The sequence below is a fragment of the Artemia sp. Qi Xiang Cuo genome, chromosome 10 (assembly GCF_049724085.1).
Source record: "Artemia sp. Qi Xiang Cuo chromosome 10, ASM4972408v1, whole genome shotgun sequence".
NCBI lineage: Eukaryota > Metazoa > Arthropoda > Branchiopoda > Anostraca > Artemiidae > Artemia > Artemia sp. Qi Xiang Cuo.
Window position 1 is genome coordinate 71,569,141 of NC_142803.1, and position 16,028 is coordinate 71,585,168.

Genomic DNA, 16,028 nt, shown 5'->3' on the forward strand with positions numbered 1-16,028 from the left:
GATATTCTAGGACCACGGGGTCGATTCGATCACCCCTGGGAAAAAAAAAAAAAAATAAAAAACAAATAAACACGCATCCGTGATCTTTCTTCAGACAAAAATACCAAATTCCACGTTTTTGCAGATAGGAGCTTGGAACCTCTACAGTAGGGTTTTCTGATACTCTGAATCTGATGTTGTGATTTTCATTAAGGTTCTATAGCTTTTAGGGGGTCTTTCCCCCTTTTTTCTAAAATCAGCCAAATTTTCTCAGGCGCGTAACTTTTGATGGGTAGGACTAAATTTGATGAAACTGATATTTTTGAAATCAGTTTTAAAATCTGATTCTTTAGATGTATCTATTGGTATCGAAATACCGTTTTTTAGAGTTTCGGTTACTATTGAGCCGGGTCGCTCCTCACTTACAGTTCATTACCACGAACTGTTTGATAGAACGAGCCTGTAAGTGTTTCTCTGACCGTTCGGAAACAAACGCTCTTGGCACCGGATTGAACTAACACTGTTATATTTAAGATATTTTGATGCATTTGATACATTTAATGCATTAGTATAGCACAATTCATTAATGGCTCATGTGAAGTGGCCACAGGCTCACAAAAGCTTCTTGTGTGTTTCGTACTTTTTTCCATATACCATTAAGTGATGCACTCTTTGTTTTCTGAGGAGAGGGGGAGGTGTATCATCGGTCTGTCCTCTTCCTAGATAGTGCCAAAGAAGAGGCTTAAGACCTAAAGGCCCAATGAAGAGCCCCTAGAGAAAGGGCTCTAATGCAACTGTTTTTTGTAAATGCAGCACTTAGAAGACTAAATCCTTCATTCACTCAAGTTGTTCTTTTTTAAGTAATATTTATATTGGGCTCCTTTTTCTATTTGTGGAAACTTCCCGAAAAGAATTTCCAAGGGAAAGAAAAACTTGACATGCTCTTATAGTCCGGGAAACAGACGAATCTTCGATTCGCAGTGATTCAATTAAACAGGGAATATCCTGAAGGACCCGCCCTCTGGGCGGGAAAGCCGGATCTTAGCAGTTCCTAACTTACTTCCGAAGCCTAGAACTTGTAAGTGTTGAGTTTTTCACTTGACGTTGGGCTTCCTTCCCACGTTTCCCTTTGGGTGTTAATCCATAATTAGTTTCTTCTGCAAAATTCCGGCGACAGGAAACCCGGTTCTAAAAGGAAGGAAACTGTGTATAGAGGAGGGAAAAGGTATGTAGTCTTAAGAGTAAATATGCTTAGTAGGAAGGGAAAATCCCTAGATTCTTATTCTTGTGCAAAGAAACAAAGTAGTATTATATCCCGGGTTTTCCAGGCTTTTCAGGGAGTAATAGATCATGGTAAGTTGTTAGCTCTGAATATGTCATTGCTATGTGAGTGTTTACGTAAAGCGTGTTATTTAGGCCACGCTAATCCTACACACTAATTTGTTGAGATTTGTAGTCACCTTCCTGCACTAGTTGCCAAAATATTTGCTGATTTTGCTGCAAAGGTAGAGGGGTGGTAGTGGAGCCTTGTGGTCCACGGGGATACGTCCAAAAATTACCATTTCTAAATTGTTAGCGTCTTATCTTTCTGAGGGCGGTCCAAGGGCGGATCCAGGATTTTTTTTTCAGGGGGGGGGAGGTTACTAATTTTTGACTTTTTTTGGGGGGGGGGGTTACTAATTTTGAATCAGGTTTCGACTAATTTTACTGATTTTTATCTAGGTTTTACTAATTTTCGACTTATTTTCGACTCGGTCAAAAATTTCGGGGGGGGGGGGGTTCAAACCTGGTAACCCCCCCCCCTGGATACGGCCTTTGGGCGGTCCTTCGTGTCGATCTTAGAGATGGGTATATTCCCTCTCTTCCCTTTATACAGGTTAAAATCAATTGATAGCATTTTGTGCATTTTTTATGTAGCCTATACTCGATACTCTATCTTTCCGGTTTTTCAAAGCCAAACTTTTTTGGAAATATTATTGGACATTTTTTGGACCTTTTATTGGAAATAATTTATAATATTTTATAAGGTATGTTGGAAAAAATATACTGGAAATATATTTTCGTGTTTTTATTTTAAGGTTTGGTTTTTATATTTTTATCAGTTTTATTCTGCACTGAGGACGGTCAAGCGGAGGTCTTGACCGAAATATTTGCATAATTTTTCAATTTTTTCACTGGCTGTTAATTGTCCTCGTTTCCTTTCTTCGCGATTTTTTGTTTAACTGGAAATATTGTGGAAATATTTTGAAATATTTTGAAATATCCATTTCATATATTTATGGAGGACTCTTCAATCTCTCTCAGGTACATAAGCTTAACAATAATCTAGTTTTTAGCCATTTTTGACTGGCAAATTATTATTATTTTTTTTTTTTTACCGTGCTTGAGAGCATATTTTTAAATCTTAGTAGAACTCGTTGTAAACTATCAATATTCAATCTCCCTTCAACATCAGCTGTCTTCCTATAATTTCACTGTATTCTTCTATTATGCGCGAAGTCTAGAAATTATGTCTTCCGGTATTCACAAAACTTTCAAATTTGTATTTTGAACATTAATAATCGACCAAACGAATCCCGACCTGAGACCGAAACTGTCCAATCACTCGAAAAGTCATTCTAAAGATAACCCGATTAACTGTTTTGAACGCTCCTTTTTCAACTCTCCATAGATCAGTTAGAGAAACTATATCAGCTTTATGTTACTTCAGCCATTCGTGATATTCAAAACAAATCAGCGGGATTTGATATATCCCTCGGTTCAAAGGATATTAAATAAAAAATCAAGTTTTTTCAACTGAAAGTAAGGAGCAACATTAAAACTTAAAACGAACAGAAATTTTTACGCATATGAAGGGGTTCGCACCCAAGTCAATAACTCATTCTTTACGCTGAAGTTTGAATTTTGGTCGAACCACAAACCCCTGAATCACAAACGCCGTTTAATTAGAATAGACAGCTCTTTTGAAAGTACTAAAAAGACTTAGCGTAAAGAGCGAGGTATTATGAATTTTCTCAAGATAGAGGAATTCAATTCAGTGAATATTTCGGCCCTATGTCCAAGGGCCGTCCTCAGCACAGCACCAGCAAATATGTTTATCAGTAACTGTTTTTTTTTATCTGTAATGGCCCCTATATTTAAAGATCATTTCGATAATTCAATCCTCTCTAGAAAAGAGTTAAACCCCTCTAAAATGGTTAAAAACTAGTTTTTAACACATGATTAATGGAGTGAGGCCAAACCCCTTTAGAAACGTGATAAATTTCGTACTTTTAATTATTTTCTTATTTGGTATGAAAGACCAACTTTGAAACTAAAGACGCACATGGGATATCCTGTCGATAGGGAGGCTAACCTACTATCCACCAACCCCACTTCTTACGTTAAAAATAAAATTTTTATCAAACCATATCGCTATTTAAAACTACAGCCCCCTCCTGCTTCTGTATTTATCTGAAAAATCTAGAGTAGAAAGAGCTGAATGCTGGCCTGAAAAATGTACTGATTGAGTCATAAGCCATTCCAATCCCCCCAAAAGGTAACTGATCTACCCCCGAATAGTTGCTGTGCAACAAAACATCACTTTCTAAATGACTTCCGACGATCCTTGGTTTTAAAATTCCACCCTTGGGGGGGGGGGGCGATAAACATGTATCCCTGAAACAGGTAAGCTACAGAATTTCGCATTTTATAGAAGTGGGCTTTAAATTTTTGACGAAGTGTTTCTTTAGACATTTAAAAATTGGATTGTGCAATTTTGATCAAGACCCCCCCATTTTTTGCCCCCCCCCCCCCCTATTTGAGGCTGCTCCTCCTTTTTAAAGGCAACTGAAAGTTAATTCTCCAGCGAACAAAAACATTTTATAATTCAAAATGATTTTATTCTTTATTTAAAAAAAAAATCGCTGGTTTTCTAAAAAAAATAATTACTACACTGTTTGCAGAATGTTCGACAGCCATCAGAGCTGTTCTTATCAAGGCGCCATCAATGAGTTGCGTAGATCCAGTTTAGCATCACCGCAAACCGTGAACTCGACATCCATCGATGCTCATGGCTTCGGTTTTGCTTGTCTACCCTCTTGTCGATCCACAGGGATAACTATCAAATCAGAAAATGATTATAGTCCAGGAGTAAACGCTACTGATACTGGAAGTTGGGGCGGAGCTTACAGGTTTGGCGGGTTTCCAAGCTCTAAAAACAGCTTTGGTGCAGCTTTTCCGTATGGATACAACCCGTTCGCTGCAACATTTAGGTAAGCAGATTTTTTAATTTGAAATAATATATATATATATATATATATATATATATATATATATATATATATATATATATATATATATATATATATATATATATATATATATATATATATATATATATATATATATATATATATATATATATATATACATATTCATGAACACATTATGATTTTCTATCCGTTTGGAATTATGGTAAAGATATGCTTTAAAGTTTTTTTGTTTTTTTTTTATCGGATGCTTGTGATAGAAGTTACAAAATTCTTATTAAAACTGCTGCTTTATGGGGAGGGAAGTCTTGCATAGCTTTAGCTTCCTCTGAGTTGCAACTGTCGTCATCCTTTGAGATCACGCCCTTGACTTGTGTAACATACTGCCTGGCTCTGGTGAGCCTGGATTTTGCGTTGACATTGACTTTGACATTCACTCTAGAGTGAAAAAGGGTTAAACACTATTTCTAAATGTTTAGAATGTGCATAGTGTCGACAAGCTCGAGTTTACAGTTCTTAGAAAGCCTGCACAAAATGACATATTTCCAAACATAACTTCATCTAACCCCTTAAAAACTAACCATCCTCCATAGGGTAAAAGGAATACTACAATGTCTTTTTCGGATCGGGCTGTCGATGGAAGAATTGGACGGGGATCTAAGAGTAGAAAATCGGCTTTATATTTTGTGTATTCTACATCCAGCTAGGTCGTCGGTATCTATTATATATTTAGTTACTTTGTTGTTGTTGTTGTTCTTTTTTGGGGGGGGGGGTAGAGGGAGGGATTACATATCTGACAGAGCCATATACTCAACAGAAATAACATTTTGTTAGAGATATAGTTGTCAGAAATGATTGCCATGTCCCTTTCATTAACACTGTATTTACTGAAAGATTAAATATACATTACTTTAAAGTCGAATCTCACATCTATAAAAGAATCGATGAAACTCATAAACATAGTGTAACCCCAGACATTCTAAAATTAATTTAAAAATTTGTTTTTTAAAAAGTTTGCCTGAAGTATTAGTTTTCCATTTAAAAAAAAAAAAAAAAAAAAAAAAACAGTTCTGTGAATCTCCTAAAGTCTGGGAAAGATCAAATCCCAGCTACTCGTCAAAAATTGGCATATCAATTACTGTGTGATTACATAAATTATTACGTCGGTAGAACCACATTAAAACTTAAAAAATGTTTACAGCTAAACAAAGAAAGCAGAAAAATAGAAATAAATTCTGAATTTTACTTTAACATATTTAGCATCATTATAAATTTGATATATTTTGGTTTAGCTCTTAGCGACCTCATTTTTGAATTTCTATAGGAACATTTTTAATTAGTACTGACACATAAATTAAACAAATTGTCCTTAAAGCAATGGAAATTAAACAAATTTAAATAATAACATATCCCTAAATAGAGTCTTAGGTGAGTACACTTCATCATATCTACATAAATTTAACATCAAAAAGCAATTTAATGCAATATAAAATAACATCAGTAGCAAATCAAACTGAACCTTTATCTAAAAGACATACAAAGCTAGCTTCCAAAAAAGCAAATATCAAACAGCTCGTAGTAACGAACTGTAAGTAAGGAGCGACCCGGCTCAATAGTAACCGAAACTCTAAAAAATGAAATTTTGATACCATTAGATCAGACAAAGAATCATATTTTAATGCTGATTTCAAATATGTAAGTTTCATCAAGTTTAATTTTACCTATCAAAAGTTACGCACCTGAGAAAATTTGCCTGATTTTCGACAAAAAGGGGGGACACCACCTAAAAGTCATAGAGCTTTAATAAAATTCACATCATCAGATTCAGGGTATCAGAGAACCGTACTGTAAAGGTTTCATGCTCCTATCTGCAAAAATGCGGAATTTTGTGTTTTTTGCCAAAAGAAAGATCACGGATGCGTGTTTATTTGTTTGTTTGTTTTTTTTTTCCCCAGGGGTGATCGTATCGACGCAGTGGTCCTAGAATATCGTGGGAGGGCTCATTCGAACGGAAATTAAAAGTTCTGGTGCCCTTTTTAAGTGACAAAAAATGGAGGGCAATTAGGCCCCCTCCCACGCTCAATTTTTTTCCAAAGTCACCCGATCAAAATTTTGAGATAGCCATTTTGTTCAGCATGGTCAAAAATATAATAAATATGTCTTTTAGGACGACTTAATCCTCCAAAGTCCCCGGGGAGAGGGCTGAAAGTTATGAACTTTACTCAATGTTTACATATAGTATTCGTTTTTGGGAAGTATACAGATATTTTCAGGGGGATTTTTTCTGGTAGTGCAGGGGGGGGGGGGTCGGGAGTTATGTGGGAGGATCTTTCCATGGAGGAAGTTTTCATGGGGAAAAGGAGATTGCTATGAAGAAGGCGCCGGATTTCCCAGAATTATTAAAAAATCAATCAGAAATTAAATAAAAAAAACAAGTTTTTCAACTGAAAGTAAGGAGCAACATCAAAACTTAAAACGAACAGAAATTATTAAGTATATGATTGGGTTCGCCCCCTAGTCAATACCTCGCTCTTTAAGCCAAAGATTTTTTAGTACTTTCATAAGAGCTATTTATTCTAATTAAAGGCCTTTGTGATTAAGGGATCATTTTTAAAGAATTGGAACAATATTCGAACTTTAGTGTAAAGAGCGAGGTATTGACTAGGGGGCGAACCCTCTAATATACGTATTAAAAATATATCAATATAGAAGTTCGTTACGTAAGTTAATTCTTAAGTTACGTATATTTATTACTAATAAAAACGTTCGTAAATAAAATTAAACAACTTTCGAGAAAGGTATTTACCCAAATAAAAGTAAAATTAATATGCAATTTTTTTTAATTATTCATGTATGGTGAGCCCAAACCAAAACCTCCATGAATTCAAAAAAGTTCAAAAATTAAATAAAAAACAAGTTTTTTTAGTTGAAAGTAAGGTGAAAAATTAAAACTTAAAACGAACAGAAATTATCCCGTATATCAAAGGGGCTGTCGCCTCCTCAACGCCTCGCTCTATCGAATAATTTCTGTTCGTTTTAAGTTTTAACGTCGTTCCTTACTTTCAGTTAAAAAAACTTGTTTTTTTATTTAATTTTTGAACGTTTTTGAATTAATGCAGGTTTTGATTTTGGCTCACCGTACATGAATAATTAAAAAAAATTGAATATTAATTTTACTTTTATTTGGTTAAATGACTTTCTCAAAACCTGTTTAATTTTATTTACGAACGTTTTTATTAGTAATAAATATACGTAACTTAGGCTATGAATTAATTTACGTAACGAACCTCTATATTCTTATATTTTAATACGTATATTAGAGGGTTCGCCCCCTAGTCAATACCTAGCTCTTTAAGCTAAATTTCGAATTTTGTTCCAATTCTTTAAAAATGACCTCTTAATCACAAATGCCGTTAATTAATAGCTCTTATGAAAGTACTAAATAATCTTTGGCTTAAAGAGCGAGGTATTGACTAGGGGATGAACCCAATCATATACGTAATGTTTTCTGTCGTTTTAAGTTTTTATGTTGCTCCTTACTTTCAGTTCAAAAACTTGTTTTTTATTTATAATTTCTGATCTTTATTTAGATAATGCTGGGAAATCGGGCGCCCCCTTCATAGCAATGTCCCTTCTCCCATGAAAACTTCCTTCGTGGTAAGATCCTACCACATATACCTCGACTTACTCCAGCCCCCCCCCTACTACCAGAAAAGTCCCCTCTGAAAACGTCTGTATACTCCCCAATAACCAATACTATATTTTAACATTGGGTAAAGTTCATAACTTTCAGCCCTCCCCCCGGCGACTTCGGGGGATTAAGTCATCCTAAACAACATAGTTATTATATTTTCGACCATGTTAAACAAAATGGCAATCTCAAATTTTGATCGGGTGACTTTGGGAAAGACATAAGCAAGGGAGGGAGCCAATTTGCCCTCCATTTTTTTGGTCACTTAAAAAAGCCACTAGAAATTTTTGTTTCCGTTCCAACGATCCCTCCCGAGATATTCTAGGACCACTGCGTCGATACAATCAACCCTGGGGGAAAAAAACAAAAAAACACATAAACACGCATCCGTGATCTTTCTTCTGGCAAAAAATGCAAAATTCCACATTTTTGTAGATAGGAGCTTGAAACCTCCGCAGTGTGGTTCTCTGATACGCTGAATATGATGGTGTGATTTTCATTAAGTTTATATAGTTTTTAGGGGGTCTTTCCCCCTTTTTTCGAAAATCAGCCAAATTTTCTCAGGCGCGTAACTTTTGATAGGTGGGACTAAACTTGATGAAATTGATATATTTGAAATCAGCATTAAAATTTGATTGTTTTGATGTATCTATTGATATCAAAATACCGTTTTCCACGAACTGGGGCTGTCCCCTTCTCAACGCCTCGCTGTTTACGCTAAAGTAATTATTGTTTAACAAAAATAGAGGAAAGTCAAACTTTAGCGTAAAGAGCGAGGCGTTGAGGAGAGGACAACTACTTTCATATACGGAATAATTTCTGTTCGTTTTAAGTTTTATCGTCGTTCCTTACTTTCAGTTAAAAAACTTGTTTTTTTTTATTTAATACGTTAAAGTTAGACTCTTTCTCACAACGCTGTTTTTTAAAACAAAAAAAAAACTTTAGCGTAAAGAGCGACGCGTTGAGGAGGGGACAGCGCTTCCGTATACGGAATAATTTCTATTCGTTTTAAGTTTTAGTGTTGCTCCTCACTTTCAGTTAAAAAAAACTTGTTTTTTTTTATTTAATTGCAATAAGGAATTGTCCAACTGTTTAGAAAAATTGCATGGCCCAAATCAATGACCTTTTTTTGTCAGTCATGGCTAAACTTTTACGAAGTAAGAGACAAAGAGCCTATGCAAATACACACACACACACATATATATATATATATATATATATATATATATATATATATATATATATATATATATATATATATATATATATATATATATATATATATATATATATATATATATATATATATATATATATATATATATATATATATATATATATATATATATATATATATATATATATATATATATATATATATATATATATATATATATATATATATATATATATATATATATATATATATATATATATATATATATATATATATATATATATATATATATATATATATATTTACTTGAAAAATATCATGGTCATTTTTATGACAATGCATCCCCTCTCTGATGGTTCCACATATGCATCAAACTAAAAGAAACAGTAAAACAATGAAATTTTTACTTTATAGTATGCAACATATTTCGGTATTAATGTACAATTAGGTCAGTAATATATTAAGAAATCAATTCTTATTCCAGAAAAATTACAGTTAATCATTTCTAAAAGTGGTTCATTTTACTTTATCCCCCCCCCCAATGTGCGAATAGCTATGTATCCCAAATTTAATTTTTCCATTCATTCTTCCTCAAATATTATTTCCTCAAAAATAGATCAAATATTTGCACATTAGGGGGGGGGGGGTAAAGTAAAGCGACAAAAAAGTCGATGAAACAAGGAAAACAAGCTCCTGCAATATCCCTGAGATCCTGCAGTATCGGTAAAGCTCTTATTAAGTGGCAAAAAAGAACGTGTCAATGCAATTTGTTGTTTTCTGTCATTTTGTAGTGGAAAACAACAATTTTGGCCCGAATATTGCCAAAAAGCTACCCACTGAAAATTCTGAGTGAGCCCACTGATTTAAAATTATCAAAAACACTAAAAATTGAGCTTCCGAGTTTGAAAGGCAATAATGCCGTGCGGTAGCGTAATCGTTCTTAAGAATACAGGTGTGTCCTCCGAATGCAAGGGTTTAACATAAACATATATTTGAAAGTTTCATTAAAATAAGTTGATTTATTTGAGACTTGAGGGGTTAGACAGGGATATTTTTGGTCTAAGTCGCCAATAAGGGTGCCTAGGAGCCCCTCTTGTATTTCAGAACTATTTTTCTGTTTGATATAAAAGACCAAATTCATATGGCTACCAGTCTAAAAGTTGAGAGTTGGGAAAGCCATTTTGAGCACCGCCACAAAATTTTATGGGGGGGAGTACTACAAGGCTTTGTGTTTTTACCTAGATTTAAATGGAAATATATCTTATTTTGCTATTTATATACATTTTTACTGTGTTTTTGTTTCCAGGGTCATTGCCCCATAACCTCCTTGGTGTCTTCCATGTGGGAAGTCCCAATAAAAAAATCTTGAACCAACAGGAAGCATGACTCTAAAATTCATTTCTGATATTTTATACCCTTTCCCCCAATGAATATTTGGATGCGTGCACTTCTTTAGGGGTGATTAATCATTCCCGAAACATTGTTATATGCGTGTTTTAAATTGACCGTGAAAAAACCTGGATTGAAGGAGAAAGTAGTAGCCTTCTTCATTTTTAAGAGAGCCATGGATCAAACAGTTATTAGCAGCGAACTGTCAGTAAAGAGCAACTTTTGCATATTGAAAATCGAATCCGTAAGGAGGGAAGTTTCAAATACAATGTGCAAAGCATCAAAATATATTATTAATGCTGAGTCTAAATATGTAAAGTGTATTATTATTAAAGCTGGGTATGAAAAGCTATTGCTAAAAATACACATAAAGATCTGCATAATCTTAGAAATCTTAGAAATCAAAATTAACCCCCTCCTCCTCCAAAAAATCTTGAAAGAAATTATGCCCTGAAATTCATCATGTATAATCATCCCAAATCCCCCATCTAAAAATGATGAAACTTTTATTTTCCCTGTGAAGGATTGTCACGTAGGCGACCATCTCTGGACCACGTTCGTAGAATATTAAAAGGGTGCTTATTCAAATAAAAATTTACAGATCTAATGCCCTCTCTAAGTAATGAAAGAGGTCGCTCCGCATGAAAGTGCTGCAAACTCACATAGATTTATAATTTTAAATGATATGTCTATGCAAACTCCTGCCATCCTATTGTTATTACAGACCATTATTATATTATAATAGAGCCGTTATTATAGACAGTTTATCCAATAAAACAAATGGCTATAGAGTATTGCTAAGTTGCACGTTATCTATCAGAGTTTTTCCCATTGGATTCCTTTGTGCGTGTGTGTGTGTGTGGGGGGGGGGAGGGGCCTAAGCTACAAAAAATGTTTTAATTTTATTTTTATAGTTTCTGTGAGATGTTGCTCAGATGAATTGAATGAATATTTGGATGATCATATCCGGATGAATATTTGGATATATATATATATATATATATATATATATATATATATATATATATATATATATATATATATATATATATGCATTCCTCCTAGCGGAGCGAGATTGTAAATTAAACTTCGAAGATTGTAAGTTAAACTTCTGATTATTAATTAGATTCATCAGAAGTATTTATCATAGAAAACACACTGACCTTCCTTCCTAGAAAGAATATATACCACATTACAATATTAACATTAGAAATTCTACACAATTAAATCATACTAAACAATAAGTTAATATATATAAAACGACTGCTAACTGCTATGTATATTAAATGTATATTTTCCACAGTTCTTATTATTGACTTACGAAAAAAGTGAACATATCACCCGATTCTTTTTTTTATGTTCCTTACGAAAATAATAGTCATTTTTGTCGCAAATGAATTTGACCCCCACCCCTATATATACCAATTCAGGATATATATTTGCACAATAGGGGGGGGGTAGTTAAAGTTTAAACTTACCTCTCATTTGCATCAGAAATAGATTTCACCTCGACCGCCCCCCCCCCTTAATGTGCAAATACATACCTTGATTTGGTATATATAAGGGTGGGGGTAGAATTCATTTGCGACAAAAATTATTATTATATTTGGAAAGAGCATAAAATAAGACATCGAGTGGTATGTTTACTTTATTCGTAAGTCAATAATAAGAACTGCGAAAAATTTACCATATTAAACTTACTATTATTGTTTGCATATGATTAATTGAATGTGTCCGTTAAGATTTCTTTCCGTTTTTCCTTACATTACCCTCTCCTTCCTCCTATTGTTATCTTTTGAGTCTTTTTTCAGTTTCGCTAATGTTCAATGTGGTTTGGACCCCCAAGAGAATGGAGTTACAGTAAAAAGACCCCCCAGTCTCTCCGATCAGGACTCAAATGACGCTTCCGATATAAACTCAACAATTGACAAAAGGCTGAGAGGTATGTGTTATGGAATCTTTGGGTTTATCGGCTCATGACTTACAATGAAAAAATGACGAGATAATTCAAGGGGTCATCTGTTACGCAAGAGAAATTTTTAGAGTAATAAAACTGAAAAAAAACGAAGTGTGATAAAGTTTTACCAAATATTTGTGCATAAACCTAGGTTATGTGTCTTTTACCTCTAGAAATTATAAAACCTTGGAAGTTTCGTTCAAAAATTCGGTTTATTCGTTTTTCTTTTTAAGAAAAACTTCTTTTCTTTTTCTTTCTTTTTCTTTTTCTTTCTTTTTCTTTTTTCTTTTTCTTTTCTTTTTCTTTCTTTCTTTTCTTTTTCTTTCTTTTTCTTTTCTTTCTTTTTCTTTTTCTTTTCTTTTTCTTTCTTTTTCTTTTTCTTTTTTCTTTTTCTTTCTTTTCTTTCTTTTTCTTTTTCTTTCTTTTTCTTTTTGTTTTAATTTTGACACAAAAGCCTCGACCATTCAAATAAATACGAGTATACAGCGCTCATTTCGAGCATTTCTTTGAGCATTCAATTTTGATTATTGACAAAAATACGCTTTTAAACTCAATCATTAATTTGCATAGGCCTGGAGAAATTCTCGGGGGGAGAGTGGAATTTCAGAATTTGTTTCGCTAGATAATTCTTTTTACTTTTTATGACAATAGCCTTAATCATTCTCGTCAACAGGGATATCGGTCTTAAATCTAGAAGCTGATCATGACTAATATAAACATATATAGTTATGTCCTGGCTGGATTGATTTATGTTTTTTGACTATTGTCTATTTTTTACTTTACTGTTTCATGTTTTTGTCTGCCATGAGGTTGTTTTTTGGTACTTGTGTATTATTCAGTGCACACTCGAGAATTTGGATCTGAAGATCTGACAATAACTGGTTTATACCTTTCGAAGAAATTGACCTTAGACTCAGTTGAAATCTACGTTGTAGGTACACTTTTATTAAACATTTAATATGTAGAGATGGTATTTCGGTTAGGTTAAATTAGGTTAGGTATTTAATATAATGCGTTCTCTGCGGCCCACCTACCATAATTCTTTGTTGTAGTTTCCATAGTTTGGTACTAAAGTATTGTATTTTCATCATACTTTTGTATATTTCATTATGATTAACCTAACTTCACTTCTCGAGTGTGTACTAAATAATACACAAGTCCCTGTTTTTCTAATCGCGCTGTTATAAATCATAGTTCCTTCAATCATTTCCTCATTTTCCTAAAAACAGTGTAGCTGACACTGGTCATAAATTAGGCGTGATCTTGACTAATTTAAATAAATACCATTATTTTCTGGCAAGGTTAATTTGTGTTTTAACGTTTTTTGGCAGTTGTTTGTACTTAATTTTCTGATTCAAATTCTAATCTGTCCAGTAATTGTTTTTCCAATTACACTCTTATAAATTAATAGTTTCTTCATCCCCTAACAATAGTATTAATCGGTGATAATCATAAATTGAATCATATTGAATCAATTAATAAATTGAATCAATTAATAATAAATTGAATCATCATCAAGGCCATTTTAAACATATTCCATTATGTTTCCTTTGTAAGATTGATTTGTGTTTTATATTTTTTTGACAATTATCTTTTAGTTTGCTGTTTAAAATTTAGTGTTTATACTGCAATTCCGATTCCCCCTTCCTTATGAAAACAGTTCCATAATTTATTTTTCCAATCACTTTCCCACCAACAATATGATTAATATTCATCATAAATTATTCAATCATAAAACCAGAGACTGATCACCACCAATTGAAACATGTAGTTTTATGTTTCTCTTCCTACTAAATAATCGCGTCATTTGTTTCGTCACGGTTTCTGATTATCGTCATTAAGGGCGCAAGCCACTCGTGGGAAGAGTCAGAATAATGATCTCTCCCCCAACTTTTGATATACTCGGCTAAAAGGCTGGTAACAACTTGATCGTTTCGTTCTAGTTCACGGCGGATCATCTGCAACAATGAAGGGAAAAGTTTCCCATGCTACTTCACATCTGAACAGTAAGTCACTTTCAAATTCGTCATTAGGTTCATACATACATGAGCTTAATACATACCCATATACATATATATATATATATATATATATATATATATATATATATATATATATATATATATATATATATATATATATATATATATATATATATATATATATATTGGGTATGTATGTGGGCATGTAGATACATGAATAAAGAAGTATAAAACTAATATACGTAATATATATTTATGCATATCTATTTGTACACATAAATTCAAGTGTCTATCTGTCTTTCTGTGAATTAACTAAACTAGAAACTTATTTTGAACAATCCTGAAGCCATAAGAAGGCGAATCTATGCCTTTAAATTAAATTAAATAAGAAAACAAGTTTTTTCATCCGAAAGTAAGGATCAACATTGAACCTTAAAACGAACAGAAAATATTTCGTATATTAGGGGGGGATACGATAAAGTTTGACTTTTTGTCCCACTTCTTTAACAACGGCTCCCGAAACCCAAAGGCCATTTAATTATAATAAGAGGTTTTTTTTTAGGTTTTAAAACTTTACCATGAAGAGTAAGGTATTGAGGAGGGGGAAACCCACTCATATACGGAATAATTTATTTTCGTATACGGTTTTAGCGGTGCTCTTTACTTTCAGTTGAAAAACTTGTTTTTTTTATTTAATTTTTGATCGTTTTTTCAGATAATGCCGGGAAATCCGGCTCCCTTCCATGTAAAATTACTTCCCTATTCCTCAAAGTAGAGTTACTCCCAGGTAAAATAGCCTCCCCCCAGGAAAATTTCTTCCTCGTTAAAAACCCCCGGAAATTTTTTTGCCGACGATTCTGCCCGATAAATTTTCTTTGTGATACCTTCATTTGAAAAAGACTGTAATTTCTGATTGTTTTTCAAATCAAACTGAGAGCCCACCCCCTCCGTGGAAATCTTTTCCTGGAATTCCCCCCAATTCCCAGCGGAAAGTTGCTCCTGTGGAGAATTCCCCGATGAAGAATTTCTCCCGTGGAATTCCCCCATGGATAATTTCTCCTGCTAAAAGCCCCCCCCCCCCACTGAAAATACTCCAGACAATCCCAATCCTGCTGAAAATTTCCCTGAGACACTCCCACATGTAAAATTAAGTCGCCAAAGACAAATTAAGACAAATCCAAAGAATTTCTTATAGGAATTCTGGAAAATTCCAAAGTGTAAAAATTTCTCCCGGAAAGTTCACCCCTGGGGAATTCCGTTCCTAAGGAAGGGATGTCCCCCTCCCCCTCCCCAAAAAAGAGTCTGTATACTTCCCGATAACAAACTCTAAACGTAAACAATGGGGTTTAACGTAAACAAGTTTGTTATTACGTAAAACGTAAATAACAAACTCTAAACGTAAACAAATTTCGTAACTTACAGCGCTCTCCTCAGGGTCTGTGGGGGTCATGTTATCCCCAAAGGCATATTTATTGGATCTTTTGACTATGCTGAAGAAAATAGCTATCTAGAAATTTTGAATCGGATGACTTTGGGGAGAAAAGGGCATGTGAGGGGGGCTAGTTGCCCTCCAACCTTTATGGTCACTTAAAAAAAGCACTAC

At 33.7% G+C, this 16,028-nt stretch overlaps 1 protein-coding gene across 1 annotated transcript in view; it reads left to right on the forward strand.

The window, feature by feature from the left end:
- Positions 1 to 1,089: 1,089 nt before the first annotated feature.
- Positions 1,090 to 16,028, forward strand: part of Ets65A (DNA-binding protein D-ETS-3) — an 84,334-nt gene continuing 69,395 nt past the window's right edge. Inside the window, exons 1-4 of the mRNA XM_089096106.1 lie at positions 1,090 to 1,204; positions 3,924 to 4,232; positions 12,298 to 12,428; positions 14,387 to 14,449. Coding sequence (XP_088952232.1) covers positions 3,925 to 4,232; positions 12,298 to 12,428; positions 14,387 to 14,449 — 502 coding nt within the window. The 5' untranslated portion in view covers positions 1,090 to 1,204; position 3,924. The remainder of the gene's footprint in view (positions 1,205 to 3,923; positions 4,233 to 12,297; positions 12,429 to 14,386; positions 14,450 to 16,028) is intronic.